Genomic DNA, 21,780 nt, shown 5'->3' with positions numbered 1-21,780 from the left:
ATAAACTAAAGTCGCAAACGTCCCCGAAACCACGTAATATATTGCATTAATTGCATTGCCCACTACTAAAGTCAACGCCATAAAGCACGCTACATTATATTTACATCATATTTGCGTGCGTGTTTTAAGGCATCTCTGGTTATTATATAAGTGTAGGTATGACGTAAATATAGCTATCGGTTACCAAATTCAGTTCAATTTGCGAGATGACATTTCAATGTTATAGGTCACCCGCAGTTGCGTACAGATAGAGATGAAACGCAACAAATAACTGTACGAGTTGTTTTACAGTGAAGCATAAATATTCAAATGATAAGTCCAGTCGCCAACACTATTTGTTGTTTGTCAGAATAGTAAAAATATACATCGATTAAGCATTTGGCGGACGTGCGACAAGCGATTTGTATGTCTTGGTAAACATCGTGTTCGGACTAATTTCGATTCTAGGAAAGCGAAGTTAGTTCAAACACTAGCCCGACTTGAATAGATTCAGCGTCTTGCATGTAAGACGTATATCTATTTAAAAGCGGAAAATAGACGTGTGTATGTCTTTAATAGGACCGGACTGCAGACGCCGAACGCTGCTGTGATATCTTCTGTGATGTGCGAGCCAGCCCACGGATATTTTTATATGTGATTTACTAGTGCCCAGTACAAACCGAGTACAAAAAAAAACGGATTATAGAGTATATTTATTAGTGTTATTGAAACGATGAAGGAGGAGTGCAAGTTGTGTAGTGTGAACGGATGGGGTGGTGCTGCACAGGGGATGACAGACTTTTCTATATCGTCGCTGATGCGGCCGGCGGCGGGGCAGGCGGGCCGGAGCCGCGCCACGACGCCGTGCTGCTCTCCGCCTACCTGTTCAAACTAGGTGACTATCCCTTGTATACGCTTCACGATTACTACGCCAGCAGCGGTGAGTATCGCGAGCCATGCACCTACATCGCACCTACTAATTAATACACGAACCACTAACAAGTAAGTTTATACACTCAATACTAACGACTAATATTCTATTTATAATTGTGGAAATTGGCTACGTTTAGCCACTGGAAAGTTTTATTTGTAAACAGACAAATGTCTACCATTTATCCTCACTTCCGTAAGCAATGTATCTGCATTCAATCTATTATAATTTTAAGGTTTTTATTCACACACATGGCACTTTAGACAAAACAATCGCAAACAAACTAGCCTTTTGAGTTGTTGAAAGATCGACGACTGAACAAACATAATTGGGAGGTATTGTGATCCTTCAATATGCTGACAAGGCTGTGGAATTCCCGACTTCACATAAGTCTTTGTTTTGGAATGTTCCTGCTTTTGTTAAAAACACGAAATTATCCTGTTAAACACTGTCAGCAAAACATGCATATTTTTACAACTTGGTAAAGTTTACGCTCAGGGTAGCTAAATAGATTTCGAGATAATGTTTCTGCAACTGATAATAAAAATAATGCATATTATCGAGCAAAAGGAGTAAGCTTTTGACTATTTAAATGTTTCATTGACATGATTACGTGCTGTATGCCTAATTAGTCTAATTGCGTCAGTACTGTTTTAAATATAAATCAAAAGTAAAACCATTGTCTCCATTTTGCTTTGTTAAAATATACTGTCACGGAAACATGATGTGTTTTAATCTCACTGTAAACGCAGGTATTACACTATTTTAATATAGAACAGGAAATGTAGGAAACAAAGATTTTATTACACTTAATGGGAAATATCACGTTTCGGGTAAAGTGTCACAATATAATGGAAATAATAGCCTCTGCGTGTGGACGCACGTGTTTCTTTTTAAACAAACAATACTTTTTTTATTCTTCTTTCACGTAAAAGCTTTTAAAACGCTCGATGTATAGCGCTGTAGTAGCAATATGGTGTTATTATTGTTTTGTTAAATCCCGACCATGTATCTACAAGACAGACTAAAATGTTTCTTCAACTGTAAAACACGCTTGAATATTGATATCAGCATAAACGTAAGTTATTTTGGGAAAATGTCCCGATATTACGTAGCAGATAAAGTATAAATCAAATTTGCGGAAACTAAGTTTTATTAAAAACTTTACGGTACTCGACAAGTTTAAATGTAACTATCGACAAGCTGGCGTTTAATATCCGGCTTCGGCACCATTCAACAATTTTTAGGATAACGTTTATAGCGAATCTAGACATTTAAACGATTGATCAATTTTATTGGTTATCGATAAATGTCGATAGTATGATTTTTATGTGAGTATTCGAAACTCGTTTTACGGATTCGCGCATATTACCAGGCAATAAATTAACACTATAAATGATACCTTGTTGAGAAACCTGATAGAGCCCGCTAATGTATGCATCCTAACTAAATTTATAACTAACGCGTAATCTCTTCAACAATTTATAATGTTCGCTCAACTAACATTGCGTTAAAGGATTAATGCATCGAAAAAGCTTTGAAAAAAAACAAAGACTTATTCAAATGACGTCAGATGTAATCGGATTTTCACGTCTGTTCCCCGTGCAGTCATGTTTTTATGAAAGCGAGAACTTGCTTTACAGGATAAAGAACGTTCATTAGATTTAATTGCGCTCTCTGAAATATTAACGATAAGAATTTGTTCCTAGCGATAAGCTTAAAGCACTAACTGTGAGATGCATTTATCTAGTTTATTCTAATGTTATCGCGTTATACGTCGGCACGATGTTAACCTCGCACAGATCCGTGAGCGAATCCGGATCTATTTGAATGTCTCTTGTCACTTCTAGATTTATTCGCATCATGATACTGTACAGCGATCCAATGACAAACAATATTGATGTCAGCTCGCGTCATTTAACGTGTACACTGACGGTACGATCACAAGTATTGGATCGCGTGGGCTTAAAGGCTTTAGACGGCATTCTGACAATCGTAGATTGGTTTGTCTGTTACATTCAGTCCTTGATTCTGACTTGTTTTAAGTGCGTCCATCTTCACAAATAGCTTTCAAAGCTTAGAAGAAACATCTCTACAATACCTGCGATTTTACGACTCGTTCCAAGTCTCTTTATAAATACAATCTTTCGTAAACAAATCTTTATGATCAAATCTAGCTTTTACTACTGAACTTATGTTACTAAATTATTATTTATTTAACGCTTATAATAAGTTTTATAGTAATCACAAAGTTTCATCGTCATAAAAATTTATAAGGTTAAATTAATTAAAGTTGATGCGTCAAGCAGATACATAATTTAGTGCTGTTGTGCAGAAATAGCCGAAGTTATGACTGCGATAAATAATAATCGAGCTTGAAGATTCCAATAACATACACATGAATATATTTAAAAAAATTATAGCTAACTGAAACCGCAATCTTAAATATATCATATGACTTTAAACTAACGGTACTTATGACTCAAATATTGTTACTCTTTTTGATAGAAGACTGTCGACACTATCTATCTTGTAGTAAGCGGACATAAAGCGATCATTGTCCGAGCTAAACCACTTGCCGTTGTAATCGATAAGCCAGTTAAATTAGGCTTCAATGTTTACAGAAAAATGACGTCACGGGTGCTCCCCCATCACGATGACTCACAAAAAATCTCACTAACACCAAACAATCTTACCCATAATTCCTTCCTTTTCGGCCCTCATATTAGGCTCCGAGAGTAAAAGAGATAGCGCTAGCTTTATTATCGTTCTTATTGCTCCAGGAAACGGTCGGGGAATAATCAACTCATTGAATTAATTCACACGATCTAGAATCATCCGGAAAGTGGATTGTCCCTCTTTGCATTTTATTCATTCATACGTTTTTATACAAAGTTATTCTTATTGTAATTTAAATTTTATTTTAAGTTATCTATTCAATGGAGTGTATAACGTAGAGTTATTCCAATAATTATATTGTTGGAAAATTGTGTATTTTGAATGCTTGTTCAATCGTCAATTAGTTTTTAAAATCTGAAATGATTTTACTCACTTATAAAAAATCTTCAAACTATCTATTCTATCTTTAAAAATATATCAGAAATAAATTAAATATAATAAAAATAAAATAAATAAATCCAAATCTAAGCAAGCGGATCAATTCATTCGTAAAAAAACATTGGTAACAGTTTTGAATGTACGGCGAGCTTTACTCCGGCACTCCAAGTTAGTGCCGCCTCTCGCTCTCCAATACCGTTGGTTCACGAACGTTCGAGTTGCGAGACTAGAAATAACTAGACCCTTCACTTCACTTCGGGAATATTCCCTCTGTATTTTTGTTACGTTTTTAGTTTATATTTAGATTTAAAAATAGTTTTTTTTTGTTACTTAAAAGAAGAGCCATTTTTGTTTTTGGTATCGATAGCTAAGAAAGACTTTTCATCTTTTAGAACAATGTGCAAATTAGAGGTAATTGTTTGAGTTTAAGTTCAAATGCTCAATTTCCTTTGAAGTTTATTGCAGTATATTGTAGTAAGTAGTTTGTTTTCTAGAGCTGCTAAAATTACAGTTACAATAAATGTAGATACCCGCAACCTGACTAAAACTGAATTAAGAGTTATAAAGCTCACCATACGACGTAACACATTTGTCCCAACACTAAGCAATGAATACAACCCTATGTAAGAGGGCGTCGTATGGCCGCGCAATGGGCTATAAAAAGTTAAGTAAAACAATAATCAGTCGAGCGGGGGCCCTTTAGCCCTTTACCCCCTCATTCCAACCGTAAACATTAAACACACACAACTCCACGGTTTTTATAAAAACAACATTAATATTTATACTGTTGCACTTATTTTGTTAAATAAAAAGCTAGATTGCGTTTCCTTTTTCTTCTTCTATTTATATCGTAACCGTTTTCAGCCAATGATTACAAAAAAGGTTTCTAAGATTATAGCGTGTATTTATAGATCGCAGCGTTAATAAAAAAGTATCAATACGAAACTTATTAAAAACGCATTTTCGTCCGCTACGTGTGGTATATAAGGGCATGATAATGAATTATTTATTTATTGTATTGACTGCGGCGGCTTTTGCAATGCCACGCATTGAATTATCGATATCATAAAACATTACCACTCGCTACTAATAGCGGTTGGATGTTGAACGACATTTAATCATTTGTCCGTTTGTGGTGTTACGTACCTTATAGGTGTGTCACAGAATTGAGCAACAATATGCTCCTAACAAATTACCATAAGTAGCACCTGTCGGATATTTATAATTTATATCTCTATCATGAAATTACATAAAGTAATACGTTTTTATGAGTATTCGAACCAGCTAAATTATTCATTGAACACTTACATTAAAAAACGACATTAAAATGCTTTATTTATGACGATTGAAAAAAACCAGTAAGCATTAATATACAACGAATAATCAGAAAAATAATCTTCTATACTATTAGCTGGTTTACAGAAACCTGTAGAAGCTTAAACACATAATTGTCATCGGAAAACAAACAACAATATTGAACAACTGCATTTGATTGACGATAGAAATATTTAAACAGATAATGGGGGAAATTAAGGCTGTCGTTCATGGAGGCGTGTTGATATTACAAGCAAACCACAGGCAAAGCCGACCATACCCGATCATAGCCGATCATTACACATTACGTATGCACTCGGGCTGTGTTCTATTGGGAATCCATTTGAATCTTAATAACCCCGCGCAAATAGACGTGTCAAATACTTTATGTTGCTTGTAAACTTATTATTGTGAACGTTTATTGAAGTGTCGCTTCGCGTTTGTTTATGTGTGCGTAATTATTGTTTCTTTTTCGCTGTTTTATGTTAATGTTTGGTTCTTGAATCTATTTGTTGAATATTGAATGTGTTCGTTTGTAGTAATATGATGATGATAAGCTGGTGGTTTTCTATTCTTTACAATTTCGATGACTAAAATAATCAATAATATTCAGTACTTACTACAATGTTTCAAGGATAGTCTAACCTTTATTTTATAGAAGAACAGTGTCTGCTTCCCATTCAGATTAGGAAGATATACGTTTGTTATCATAAAAGACATTCTCTGAACTTAAAGACTTTTCATTAAGTTACTCTACGTGTACTTACTTATTATTCTGTGATAGTACATTTTCATAAAACATGTAACTATGAATCGTAAGCCATACAATGGAAACAATACAATTAAATTTCTATTTAGAAAGTTATCAGACTGGGCTCAGCCAGACTGTAATCCTTCAACCGGCTCGGCTGTAATTTCTCCCGTCAGATCAAATTGAATACGTGCTCCTAATTTTATTAACTGCATATTACACGAGACTATTGTATTTTAGGTCTCTTTGTTAGTTAAACTTATTCATATGTATATTAAAAAATCCCCGTTTTGTTTCAGGTAAGCCGATGTGCACATGCAGTCTATGCAGTATGCCTCGTACCGCCTCGTACGGTAAGTTGCACAATGAAAAAACAAACAACCTTGACCTTTGATTCACTTTGGACAACGGTTGCAAATTACGGAGAGCAATTTACATATTTAACATAACCGGCTCAGTAAGGGAACATTATGAATATAATCGCATTAACCGTGTTTTCAGCCTTTGTCCAATTGAATCCTCGCTGCAGTAATCAAGTGGGTACGAGAGTGGGTCAGCGGGTCGTTCCGTCCCGGCGCGCTCGCCCGCATCGTCCCGCCGCGTTCCCATGTTACATTATTCACTAATATAACCCACTATAAAAACGACCAATAAATATCTCACCCCTATGTTACGCACCACGTAAACACTAACCTCTTTTGTTTAGCCCCAACAATACCAACCTCTACTGGCATCGAAATACTAAAATTTAAATTCCGAAAACGCGGACCATTTGAATTTCATTTATTTCCCGTTTTCTTATTTGTTCGCACATGGAATTAACGTAAATAGAATTCAGATAGTTGTGAAATCATTTTGTCGTTTGAGTTGTTTTTAAGTTTTCTATTGGTTATGAAGTGACCTCTATTATTTGTTTGCTTTTGGATTTGACAATCGCTGTCATAATTACAATTAAATCGATCGTATCCTTTCACATTTCAATGTAAACCATAGCGGATTGCGTTTGGTTGGCCTTCAGAATCGACGCGTATCACGTTTCCCCATACGTATCTTAATCATACAGTGCTCTGTATTTAACGTCATTTAATACCGGCCCAATAAACCCGCTCGCTAATTGCTCGGTTAAATGTTGACGGCAATTTAATTTCGTCATTCGGCGAGACTCGTTGGCGCAACCCTCGGCTCGTTGAGAGGAAGTACGCACCGGTTGCTTCCCTCGGTAAACTTGAGCTCGGCGTCTTTGGGTTGAATATCATTTAGTTCCATCAGATGATTAATAAATAATATTTATTAGTTGTTGGCCCGCATCGCGTACATAAATAATGTCACAAGGAGCGATCGGGCGGCGCGTCACCCCGGGTCGGCTACACTCCTTCACCCGTCTATTTTTCATTTCGACTACTAATTATAGTGATTCTATTCGTGTCGCAAGCGGTACATTCTCGATTGATTGTCGATATAATTAGCCCTAGGGAATCTCGTCTGTATACTTTGACGAGGCAATCACAGTATCGCCACCCACGGTACCTTTTTACGATTTAAATAAAATGGCGCTCACACTCTTTTCGGAGCGTTTATCGTTCATCTGGCGATATAAAATATCTATTTTAGGTCGTGTTTAAATATTGATGGTAATAATAGAACGAGTCACGTCTGTTATCGTCAATCTATCTAAACAGAAATGTGGCATCGCCTTATGCGTCAGTAATGGACATTTTTATATTGGAAACAATGTAATTAGGTTAATTATACTCTTTGTAGGTATTGCAGATAATGCCTGCACTGCTACGTTTCATATCTACATAAATACAGGGTATAACTGGGGAAATGTATAAAATAATGACAAAGCGTTCTTTGGTTCCTTTTATTGCTTATTTATCTAAGCACATGGCTGTAAATATAGGTAATTTATTGATAATGTATTCAATACTATTGTTAATATATTGCATAGTTGATGACATACCTACGTTTATTGTGACATTGAATATTTGATTTTAATCTAAAATTTTCAATGTTACATGTTTATTAAATAAACAAATAGTGGTGTAACTATTTTTATAATATTAAAAGAAAATAAAATAGCTATAAAACTACTGAAGGTTCGTGAGCTTTAAAGTTGTCTACATTTATGAGATTTCATTATAAACAGTATAAAGTGGGATGGTAAATATTTATTCGCGTTAACATTTCCTCATATTTCGTTAGCAGTGATCTCATGAGTGTTATCTTCATTTATTTTATCAATATCCGCACTCGTCTAGATAATGTAAATAATGTACCTATGCGTTATGTAAATCGCGCTAATTTTTGCGAAGGCCGAGACCTCGCAAAAGCAGATTCGACCTCGCGTTTATCATTGTCGTGATATCTTGATATGCGCACTAACTGCCTTTTGATAGCCTTTTTTTACTTTTGCGGCTTCCTACTGCCCTGGTTAGACGCGTACGCAATGTATTAACATAATATTCTCAGAACTTTTTTAATTATTTATTTTAATTACTTTGCTATGTGGAAAAAGCTGTATGCCAGTAAGTGTTTTTTTAATATTTTTTTCCCTAAAAGGAACATTAACAGGCTATTGTGTTTGTTCATTCATTCGGTATGCGTTCATTCATTGGTTCATTCAACCTTGAACGGGTGATCAGTTTCGTCACGCGAGTTGTCACAAATCGGGAAGTGCCAAATGCATTGTTTTTTTAATGCCTGCTTTAGAATTTTATGTCTTTTTTTACTCTGTATGCTGCTGTGTTATTTCTTGTTTATGATTTATTATTTGATTCGTTATTTAAACTCATTCGAATGAAATATTTAATTACTTTCCTGTTACAGTTTAATTTTAGAATTATGATTCAAGTTTCATCTGTTCGTTTCATTGCCAACTATTGCTCAGTGCTCTATTATTGAAACTGGACAAATAAATAATGCTACAAGTGCTAATAATACCTAATACATACAATTTCACTAATATTATTATTATCGGCTTGCTAAAAGTCATTGTGAAAAAACTGGGCCTCCCAATGAGTGTTCAATGGGAAAATTGCCGCATGGCAGACAGGACTTGTAATCGCAGGTTGTTATAATAACATACTCAACAACTTATAGTTCCCTTGATTATTTGTTAATAATGCTTTGTGCTTTCTCACAAACACCATATTGTATTTATAACTATCCATCGTTTAATAGCTTAGCGGTAATTAATAACCTGTTTTAGCAATACGTTAAACACTTTTTAAATTTGAATAATATTTTTTCATTATTATTCATGATTGAATGTTAGTATTTTTTAACAAAATTCATTAGACATTATAGCTTATTGATTTAAAATTTATAATATTTTTTTCCTTCGCTTTTATGAACGCATTACCCCGGTAGATTTAGTGTATTCATTTCCATAAAAGAATAATGAAAAAATACATAGCGAGTGAAACAATTGTTTCTGAAGGTAGAATATGTAATTAAAGCGCTTATAATATCATTGTAGATAATAGAGTGCGACTGTGTGACCCGCGATAGGAAACAATTGAAAAGTTCAATAAAAACAATCAACGAGAGTGGCCGAAGCGCCGTTTCATTCAATTGCTGTTATATCTAAATGACTTGCGATCAAATGCAATACTGTGTGCAATCACATTAAAAATAAATAAAACCTTATTTCTTGAAATAAATAATTCTCTGTTCGTTTTTTTTTTTTAATTCCGGCCAGGCTTCTTTTTCGTTGAATTATGGATAGGTACGGTACCACTTAATAAAAAACATAATTTTTAAAACAGTAAAAAAAAATGTTGTTTTTCTTGTGAGTTTAGAGAATAATCATTTCTAACTTTCTGTATTAAAAAGTGTGTAACTTTTAAGTACTTGTCATAAGTTTTGTAATAACCAATAATCCTTCATTCTCCATCCGTTGATTACACAAATGTCCGTAACATTAACATGTACCTTTTAAAACATAAATTAACGACCGCGTGATCAATCTATCGTTACGTGATAATTATTTTCAACCGTACGCCATAAAATTATCATATTAAGCGCTGTATACGTATGTTCAGACTATTAAATAATATTAATAATTCTTGTGAATCAAAGGGCGGCAAGCTACGTGTTAACCGTCATATCTTGTAAATAGGGTTGTCATTTTTGCGGTGTTCAGTCGCGGCCCGAACACCGCATTCAGCCAAAACGGAATGCGGAAAGGGTGGTTTAGCGTACAAGGGAATTTTACGCAGTACCTAATGTAGATTTTCTTTTTTTTGTGTCTTTTTTTATTATAATGAAATTTAAATTAAGAGTAAGTCATTTAAATGTCCCTTTTAATCAATAATTGAGCAAGCACAAAAAAAAGGTTTAAATCATCCTTACGTCTAATAATATCGTATTCAAAATGAAAAACCTTTTTTTGTACATTTTAATTTGTATAATTTTAAAACTTCTGTCCGAAACAAATATTTTGGCAACCATATTAAGGAGTTCTCAAGAGTATTCGTTACGATGTATCATTGCGGTTTGCTTGTTTTGTAAATGCCACCAACAAGGCTACTCGCAAAGTAAATTAACTTGCCAAATTTGAACTTGAACACGCAAATTATTTTACACCAACAATAAAATTATGATGTCACATAGGCATTGTTTCTGCAATGGAGGTCTCGTAATGCTAATAACACATTTAAATAAGGTTTGCTTTTATGAAAACTTAATAACCTTGATGATTTACCGCGGTAAGTTTTACCGCAGTTTTAAAGGTAACGTTTAAATTCTTAATCCGATTAAGAGTTTAAGTACTGGTATTTACGGTTGACATTTACAATAGCGATAACTTGACGAAAAAAACTATAATTTCAGCTGTATACTGCCAATTTTAACAAAACGGCAAATAAAACACGACGCGAATCCAAGTATCAATGACTATGTTGTTTAAAATTCGTCGGCAGTCAGAGATTTGGCACTTAGGCGCGAGTTCCGAATTCATAACACTTTTTTGGCCATCTTAACTTTTGAGAATTTGATCCAGCGTTGTTTATCTTTTGGTTACATACCGATGTTCAGAAAGAAAAAACTCGGAAAGCTTATCAAGCTGCAAAATATCATGGTGGTCAAAGGCTCTCCTTTTGACCACCATGATGCTCTGCACAAAGAGTTTTCAACTTGTCACCTTCAGCTTTACCTTCAGCATTAAAGTGGCTAAATGAATATGAGAATCTCATATTTACTTAAAACAAAAACTCACAGACCCTTTATTTTCAGAGCAGCTGCGCTTAGTCTGCATAATCAACGAATGAATATAAAACGATGAAAATATAAAACGTTATTCATACACCGCACGTTAAAACAAACAAAACTAACGTTGTAGAGAGAAATTAGAAACGGATGATAAAAACGGAAAATTGGGTATTTTAATTCAGTTCTCGCGAACATTTAGATGTAATCCGTACATTTCAGCGAGCGCTGTCGGCTCGGATTTAATTTAGACAGTAGTCCGCCAGCGCTGCTGTCATTGGCTCTCCAGCGAATTGACCGCCCGGTCTAGGCTACGTAAGTGAATAATTAAAATTTTGTTTGAAAATGGAGTTGAAACAAAAAGTTGATCCGAAGGCTTTAGACCGACAACGAGAAAAATGTTTGGATCTGAATTGTAATGTTAAAAGAAATAAAACATGATTTTCTTTTATTTTTCTTTAAAACTAGGAATGTGTCATACGCTATATGGACTTAAAATCCAATGAGCTAGGTTGTGTGTATCGACGAAATCTTATGACTGAACCACGTGAAGAATCACTAAAAGTGTATACCTTAATATGTTCTAGAGTCATAACTGATAACGTCCTTTATCATAATGTTTGAAGAACGGAATCTTTTAAACGATAATCACTTACTTTTTAACAGATCGTAATGAAATCACATATAACCATAAATGGTAATGTACCCTGAAATCTAAAACTAAATAGCTATTCAAAACCAACTCTTTTAAAACTGTTCGGCCCTGACCTAAACATCTAAAGTAAACCTAAATCCTTAGAATAGAGAGCGGGGTATTGTAATAAGTAGTTAGAGTTTATTTTCTCTAATAAACGTCGCCTTAGAATACCTTAGTAACCTATTTCCAGAGGTTAGCGCTGCGGTAAGAGTCGGGAAAGCAACACGGTTGCCTTTATACCTGCATTTTCTTTTTAAACCGAGATTAGCTAGGAAATTTTACTGATCAACTTTAAGATCGAGAACTTGCAGTCTATAAAGCTTGAAAAGGAAATGGTTTTTTATTTTGTAAATATAAATTTTACTTTAGATTTTGCTCCTGACAAGCTTATCTTTTAAAACTTAGTTTTTCTATTTATATCACGGGTTGATATAAACGTATTAAAGTGTAAATATGAGGTTACTTTTTGGCCAGTATTATTAGATACGACTTCTTCGAAGTCTTCTTTTCAAACCAAGATATTGTTTCAAATAAAGAATTGTCAGTTTTCATGTCGTTGAATTTTCACCTGGTTTACTTATACTTAAAGGAATATAATATATAAATGTTGGCAGAAAAAAAGTGCAATTTAAATATAGAACGTGTAAAACATAAGATTTAATCTAAAACAGTTACGAGCGTGTTAATCCGTGCAATGTGCCAATGACATACACTATCTTTCATCTTTGGAACAACTTCTAAAGTTTTAAATTGCAGCAACGGATGTGATGTGGGAGGCGGCGCCATTTTAAACTGTTATTATTCGTATTATATTTCATTTAGAAATACTATTTAAACTTCAGTACAGCACTCTTATTTTGTTATTTTATTTAAGCTGTGGACGGATGAGCTCTGTCAAACTGAGTATTCACAGGAAATTAAAGGTATCTAAATAATTGAGTAATAATTACTAATCTTGTGATAGTATTACCGACTCGTAATTATCGTATTAGACTGCCTCATGTGGCTTAACATATGGCAAACTAGTATTAATAAATATGCTTGCACTTGCAATTAAAGATACTTAATTTTTAACTACGATTGCCCAGCAGCATAAGTTAGGTATACTTCCTTACTTATTCTAATAGTTAAGTTGTTCTAGCCTAGTGTATTCATTTGTCATCTATGATTTTTCCAAGGCGCTAATTCGCTATCTCCCAAATATCCTATCTTTACAACAATATAGCGTATTTTATTAGTCATATATCTCGTAGCAACAAAAGAGTATAATTTTAAAATCTTAACGAAAAATGAATAGAATAAATAAAATATTAATATTTGAATCGGTATCGAGCAGTAGGTATGATCATAACGATATTTCCTATAAAACCAAGGCCAATGGTTTGTTCATGTAAATCAGTCACCACTACATGTAAACAAGCGTTGGGTGATAATAATTTCAAACGGATTATGAATGACTAAACGGTACCTACATAAAATATGAGAATGCTTTAAAAATATACATTTATTTTAAACACGATTCTATAGTTTCGAAGTTGGTTGAGAATAGTTAAAAGCTGAAAAACTTGGTTAAAATTATTAAACGCAATTATACAAAAACATGTTTATTATGTGTCGCCCTGAAAATAAATTGCTTACAATTAAACTATTTTCAAAATAATTATTTAGGAAAGCAATAGAATAATTATATTATTTAGTTAAATTATTATATAATTGAATTTAATGTCAATTATTTGTATGTTGAATATGAATAATATTACAAATAACAATGTTAGCATTCCAGATTTTGTGGTTTTTCAAACTTGTTCGTGTCCAATTACGTCTTCAATCATAACATTTACATAGTTAATCATTATAGCCTATTTGAAACACTTTTTTTAAGTTACTTTTATCAATACACTAATAATTATCAATTTAGCTACATTCGCACGTAAAAGTTAATAATTCGGCAATAAACTACTAACAGACAGTGTTTACTCAAGTGTACATGTCAGCCGACCTTGAAACTACTAATTTATAAAGCATACAAAAGTGGGATGCTAATTAACTACTTTATATAGTGTAAAATACAAAATAGCACTATAAAGGTAACTTTTATCACGACGTTTATAATAAACATGTAATTAAAGTCATAGATTCAAATCTTTCTCCTCTCATAGTGAAGCACTTTATTTGCCAACTTAGGTACGTACTTACTACATATTTTATAGCCTTTTTTTATAATAGGTTGATGAGTAGCGTTTTCCCTAAAGAAACTCGATTCCATTTTGCTGACTGTTTGAATAAAGCACTAAGGAGGCATCTATCGTTTTCAATATGTAGACACAGACGGCCTCTTTCGGTTTGATCACTCAAATGTCTGGGCGCAATTAGGGCTGCCATCCGCTCTATAGTACGGACGTCGTCCTAGTTTTTAGTGCGACGAGGTGAATGGTCGGTGAATATCCGAAAATATCCATTGGGAAAATTCGCCCGATCCCATAAACCGTATCGAAGTCTCCGGACAGCTAATAGTTTTAGTGTAAACGGTTTTACCGATATGGACAGGAAGGAAAACCTACGCTGAAACCACAATGAAATATCTTTTTGAATTCTTATTATTATAAGTTTATAGGTTTTATTAATAATTAATACTTTGTTTAATATCCATTATTAATCGACAGTGTTCCAACATTTATTAATTTACGAGTGGAAACACATTTTCAATTTCTTATCATAAAGACTTATCATGCTAATTCCAATTCCGCTTTCAAGTAATGTATACTATGTAATCATGAATCAGAATGACAACAATGGGCAAATATACCTAACTTAGTTTATTCTGTCATTGTCCTGGTGACCCTATAGGATATGGAGCGAGGCGGCGGCGCGGGCGGCGCGACGCCCCGGGGTGCTCATTTCGCCCGGTCGCGACTGCCCGTCGCTGTTGACAAGCTCATTGTCAATACTCTGCCTACCCACAGCCATTTAGGACATCGACACGCTTCCCTTTTTAGGCGATATTATTTAGAGCAGTCGCCGACATAATTTATTCTAGGTTATATGTAAATCTTCACACTGTTAACGTTTTCCTTAAGAGTCTTTGTTAGACAAATATTTCGTTCTGAAATTCTACGAGACATTTTGAAGACGGTACAAACAATTTCGAGTTGTGTCGGTTGTTACAAAACAAAGTAAAGCGGTTTTCACGTTTCGGTCCGTAATACACAGTTGCATTTTGAGTTATTGAAGCTTGCAAAAATTCCCACGAGAAACCACTTGTTGGTGTGAAATGCATATTTTGTACGCAAAATAAGTTAAATGCACATATCATTCAAATTACGTTCACAGCGTACGTGTGTATTAATACAGAGCATAAAAATAATTGCTGATAAGTATATGTCAAGTGTTTAACGTTTTAAACGACAGTATTTCATATTAAAGTTAACTCTGTCAATGGTTAATTGAGGGATTGGAATAGGCGGTATCAGGAGCATATGTCAGAAGTTACTTAGCGGTAATTATGTCAACTGTCGCTCTACCCACGTCGATAAAAGCGTTCCGTGATCGTGAACCAAGACTCAATGCCTGACTAATTGTAGGATTACATACGGATATTGTAGTTGATTTAATGTTACACTTAGCGAACATTACTGTCTAACTGACATTGTATTTTGTATTACAATGTGAACGGATAGTTTTGAAATGTGAATCAAATAAAAAGCTGAGCGTTTTTGATTTATTGTTACAAGGCCCAAAAGCTTAGTAAAAAGATTAGGGTTACAAATTATTGATAAATTATTTAATAATAATAATAAAGCTCTACTTTACAGTATCTAACTTACCTACCTTAATACTTATCAGGCTATAACAACTATCTGTTTTAAAAACACAAATTTATCTTATCAAAATATGTTCGCTATCTTTGATTATATTTCCATATGATCTACATTAAACAGTATTGCAGTCCAACGTTATAATTCATAGCAATCACTCGTGGAAATAAGATAAAATTAAGACTTTTTGTCGGATAGATAGGGAAGAAAAAAGATTATTTGTCGGAGAGATAGTGATGTATTCGTCTAGTGTGCAGTGGCAACAGTTATAAAACGATTAAGTATGCATAGTGTTTACTGCACGATAATAACACTCGATGAATCGGTTCGTGCATCGGAGGGGGCCAACCCTACCCGTCCAAGGTCGCAGGGGTGAGCCCACAGTACGATTTGTTTTATTTATGTAGGACTAGGTACACTACACCGCACTTTACGATGCGCTGCCCTTATATTTGTACCTTGCTGAATAAATAAACAGTTTAGTGACAGTTACAACACTATAATTTATTGCATTTTACAATCAGTTGAAAAATTTAAACAATATTTTATTTTTCTATGATTTAATGGGAAATGGTAAAAATATGCAGGACACATTTTTAATTTAGTTCTGGTGGTGTTTATAATCAGTTCAGTGATTATAAACACCACCCGCAATATAATTTAATGTTTTTACAATAAATTGCAGCATACAAGAAGTCTTTTTTTTATTTTATATTATTCGTAAATATTTTGTTGCTACTTTTAGATATGAATTCTAATCTTTTACATAATACTTGCAGCTTTATTGACCTACTTAATATATTATGTAGATAAATATTAGCATTGATGTATGATTTATTTTAATCTTGACTATTGCTAAGTCATAGTGGAGTATGAATATATTGTTGCGCACCATGAAAATTTCAAACATTTATAAACTTGTGCAACTATTTCAGATTGCGTCTATATGAACACGACAGTATTAAATATTCGGTATTTTTTTTATTTGTAATATTGCCATAATTATAATTATTAATACTTTGGTTTAATAATATAGCGGAATATTTTCGTATTACTTGGAATTTTTGGTAATAAAAGCGTAGTTTTTTTACCATAATTAAAATCTCTTTTCCAGCATAATATAATAAACTTTAATTTAAAAAAAAAAAACCAATAAATTTATAAAATATCACCATAACCACGAATAAATTTAACTTCAATACCTTAAGACAGTATTTTATGTCAAAAGCCGCCACAGTCCAAGTTAGTGCCGCCTCCATCGCATCGGTTATAGTGAACGAGGCAAATCGAAATAGTTACCGGGCCGACACAACACTAGGAACGTTTCGCTTCACCGAACGACTTTTATTAACATTTTCCGCGAAAACCGATCGTCGGGATTGTTTTTACTGCAGCGCCGATTTGTAAATATGACATCTGGATGCGATACGGCCGCGCGGATTACCTTTTTTATCACGCCGCATTATTTTATTCGGGATTTTTTCACACGTTTGCTCCGTTTTTTGCGGTGTTTGTATTACATCACTCTTGTCTAGATTCTACTTTTTTTTCTTTGTGACGTTAAGGAGTTCAACTTCTTGATATCTACTGCAGCAAGTTTATTGTTTTACGTGACTCAATTTAACGAGCGGGTTTCTAGGTACACTAAATATGTTCTCAGAGAGATGCATTAATCTGCACACCAATTAGCATAGCAAACAGTTTCACAGGAAATTAATAGCCGTCTTAACAAGCTTTATTTAAGTTCTAACGGTGTCTATTTTGTCCAGTTTTTTTTACTCATTGAGACGCTACACGTGTCTGTAATCTGGCTGAGAGTCAAATTATATTAATAGTTCTGCCTACGATTATTTAACACAATCAGAGAGACGCGTGACTCTCGATCGGAAAGTACAGGAAAGACCTATTACGAACAGAGATGTGAGGGTAACGCACGCGGGCGCGACAAAAAGTCGCGATAAAAAACAACGCAACGTGTAGTCGTGTCTAACCAATCTCAGATCGTTGACCTCGCGAATCCGCGTACCTACAGACTTTTTGCTATTCCACGTTGGAAACACACTCGTGCGTCAACCGTGTAACTTTTTACAATGAACTCCATTCTATGCGCTTTACACTATAAATAGCCATCCAATTCTCGACTCATAACTAACACACAATTGATTATTCAATTGACTCTTAGCAAACTAAACGAAACGTCTTGTTAGCGAGACGTATGAAATTTAAATTTTCATGGCGGAAAAAAATTCAACGGTTGATTCAGTGAGAAAAATCAGTTACGTATCACGTGTAATTATTTGCGTATAATGTGTTATTATAATAGACTATATACTATAAGTCACGAATTTGGATTGAAAAGAATTTAAATAGAAATCCAATCACAACAAGCCGATATCCTACGAAAAGCGGATTATTAATTCGGTAATGTTTCGGTTATGATAGTTGTTTTCCACTAAATATATTCATTATTCGGCATCATTATACCGATTGCCACACAATTGCCTGCGGTCGTTCACATTGCGGCTTGACCCCAACAAACTGAAACCCCATTGAAATAACCGTGATTGTACTCAATACTTTTTAATAGGACATTTTGTGACTAACCAGTACATATTGTTATAAGATAAGATACTTATAATTCACGTTTACGCGTTTATCGCAACTCTGACTCAGAGCATAACTTGTTATGTACCTACTAACTGTCTCCTTTTTAATGTAAATCGATACTAATATTCAAGGACATCATAAATTCAACGCTTAATTTCAAAACTACACGACTTCTACTAACTAATCATCGGATTACGAAATTTTAATATATTGAGTCAAATGTATTTATGAAAATTAACGTTACGAATATCCAAATATATTTTTATAGCTTTATAAAAGTGTTCTACTATTTAAATAGGTACTAAGAACAGGCTTCAACTAATAATTATTCAAAATGAATTTATAGATGCAATCTAAAATATAATCCATCTTAATAACACTTAGTAAAGCTAAATCTATGAGATTTTTATTTAGAACTATTTGACATCGCCCTATTTAAAACTTATAAAAAGCAATGCTTCGTTATAAATCATTTTACCGGCTTTTTACACAACACTAGCCAGTAACAAAAACAAAAAGTAAATTATCATAAACAAGCTTAAAAAGCTGGTCGGCAAGTTGCTCCACATTAATTTATTCCTGTGTTTTGTGATTGGCATTGTATTCACTAATACATGACAGTGATACAAAACTTACATTTAATTTATTGAAACGTATTGATAATTGGATTTATTAATTGTTTGCAAGATTGATTTCTGGTGAGTGGGCAATCGCTCGACGACGTTATTATGTAGACTTTTGTACGAGGTAATTGGTTTTTTCTAACGGCTGCCCTCGCTCTATAGAAACGTTATTCCCACGGGCCGTCAACCGAAACTATCTAACGCTCTCTGTAATTAACCAAAATCCTTAATGGAAATATTTAATTCTATTCGTTTTATCCTTTATTTGTGTATAACATTAGGCGGCAGTCAAACAAGACGCTTACTTGTTCGAATCTATTTCCATGTTAGTCAATTGAGCCGTTTTTTTTTCTCGCTTCACACAGCAATTATAAAAATATTTCTAATTAAAACGCATAAAAACTGGTTTATGTTACCCGAAAACCAGCTTGCCATTTATTACATTGAGCATTGAGATTTTTTACATATTTACTGCACCGGAACGAAATGTTGGCGATATACCTAGATTGTTTTCATTTCACGGTCGATCTGAATAGTGTGAATAAACTCAGCGGCACGGTTCTAAATTCAAATCATATCGAATGACCAATTCAAAATTCGAATAGCGTCCGGCATTTTCTGTAGACCAGTTTAAAAATTTATTACCATCGATTTGAGTGAAGTTGTGGCTGTCCGCAGTGAATATAATAATTTAATTTAATTATATTTTCATGTGTTATTAGAGACACGAGAAGCTACATTAACACTAATTTATTTTAAGCTTTACCTAATTGAAAAGCTTAATTGCTAAAGTAATAACAATCTAACAATGCCAATTTTGTGGCTACTGAAATAATAACTAATTAAAATAACACCATAAATTGACGCTCTAAAAGCTCTTGTTTAAAAGGTACACATTCAAGACATTAAACATTGTTACAACGTAGTAAAAATTATACAACCCACGCAACGCCACGGTTCAAAAATTTTCTTGTGTGTATACAAAGAGCAACAAGCAAGCGAGTCATCGCGTCTAAAATACAACTTGCATAATTTGCGTCTATTACGTTTATTTAAAGTGTGCGTTCCACGCTAGCGTCAATTATACAATAGATCGTAGCATTGGGCACGGTGGCATCATCCATCAACCTCGGTGGTCCGCACATTACGCTACCCGCTACCGAGCCACCGTAACAAATTCGCATTTAAAAAATTATGCCTCTATCCGAGCCGGCCAGGATCATTTTGTAAAACGCCGGTTGTAGGGATGTGATCATACCGCTACCGTTTGCTTAATCTTGTTCATTCAATCGCTCCTAGATTACATCCTACGTCTGGCTTATTAATCTGTCTGAAAGTCGGAATCAGGGTTTCCGAGAGTTTATTTACGACGCGGGGATTCAGCGGGATAATATTTCTTTTGGAACTTATTTCACCAATATCTGCCTCCAATAACACAGATTTATGTCAAAACTTTTGTAAGTCAATGAACTCTTTTTGTGATTCAAAGAGAAAGCTTTTTCTGGCCGAGAGACTTGCTAGATTGTTATCAAACCGCGCTCTTGTTAAAGTAGATTTAAAACTATGGAACTATTTTGCATGTGTTCAGCGGTTCTTTGATCATCAACTGTGAAATACTTGAGATGCTGTAGCTGTTGTGTCGAACGTTAAAACTTTGTTTAGCGTTTCAAGGATAGAGCAACAATTTGTAGAATCTCCAGGAAGTTAACACAATAAGAAGAAGTACAAATAGGTAGATACATGTGAAAATTAACGTTGTTCCGGAATACAATATAACGTAGATCTAGATCGCGAAATTTTGGTTTTTTTTTCCTCGTCTTTGGATTGATTAGATTAGTATTCGCTACAATCAACATTGTTTTATAATGACACTGCCGATAATTACAATGAGCTACTCATTTTAAATTCCAAACAGACAGAAAATGTCTAACTAAAAAAGAAAAATAAACTATTCTTAATTACAGTCTATTATTATGAGCGCATAAATTGCTATTGTTTCGTTTGGTGTAAATGTGTGAAGATGTAAATCAAAAGCGCTATTAAATTATGCTATTACCGGCACTTACATGTAGTAAACATTTTAAATAGCATTAGTATGTAGATTTAAACTATTGCGTCAATACGTTACAACACAATTTGGATATATATTTAGATGTGGAACACGCCTCTACAAACGCCTCCTGTCAAGCAGTCTATATGGCCTGGGGCAAAATTTAATAAGAGCAATCCATTAATCGATAGCGGTAAAAATATGTAAGATCAAAAACATACAACTTGTATGTAGTTTAAGATTGTGTAGAAATATATAAAAGTAGCTGTTGATGAAAACAAGCTGTGAGAAACCTTGATTGAGAAATAGAATCCTTAATCCTCAAATAAGCCCTATCCGTCCCTCCTAATCAATTCTTGCACTTTTTCTAAATGGGCCTTTTGATAATGAGACATCGACAAGCCGATATCAGATTTCATTTTTAAAAAAGTTTTCGTATACTGTCTTTCTACCAAATCTCCTGACCTACTCAATAGAACCAACCTACACGGCGCACGTAGCCACAGAATAAAAATAAATTCGTAAACACGCTGTCAGTCATTGTTACAAATTGTTTACCGGTTTCATTACTAAATTCTACAAATAAAACTGTCAATCAAACCATGAGTCTTACGGCTATTTTAAAAGTAGCTGAGTGTATTTTTTCTAGATACATTATTTTAAAACCGGCCAGTTAAATGTTAACCATAAACTCAATTTATTTGCTGTTATTTTTTAAGTCTTACCAGTAACAAGCTTTATTATT

General features: G+C 34.0%; 1 protein-coding gene across 1 annotated transcript in view; it reads left to right on the top strand.

Annotated features, from left to right (window-relative positions):
• LOC113495895 overlaps positions 1 to 21,780 on the top strand; it is a 230,190-nt gene that overhangs the window by 196,319 nt on the left and 12,091 nt on the right. The window contains exon 7 of the mRNA XM_026874895.1: positions 6,332 to 6,385. Coding sequence (XP_026730696.1) covers positions 6,332 to 6,385 — 54 coding nt within the window. The remainder of the gene's footprint in view (positions 1 to 6,331; positions 6,386 to 21,780) is intronic.

Source organism: Trichoplusia ni, chromosome 7 (genome assembly GCF_003590095.1).
Source record: "Trichoplusia ni isolate ovarian cell line Hi5 chromosome 7, tn1, whole genome shotgun sequence".
Taxonomy (NCBI): Eukaryota; Metazoa; Arthropoda; class Insecta; order Lepidoptera; family Noctuidae; genus Trichoplusia; species Trichoplusia ni.
This window is presented reverse-complemented; position numbering and strand designations above follow the sequence as displayed.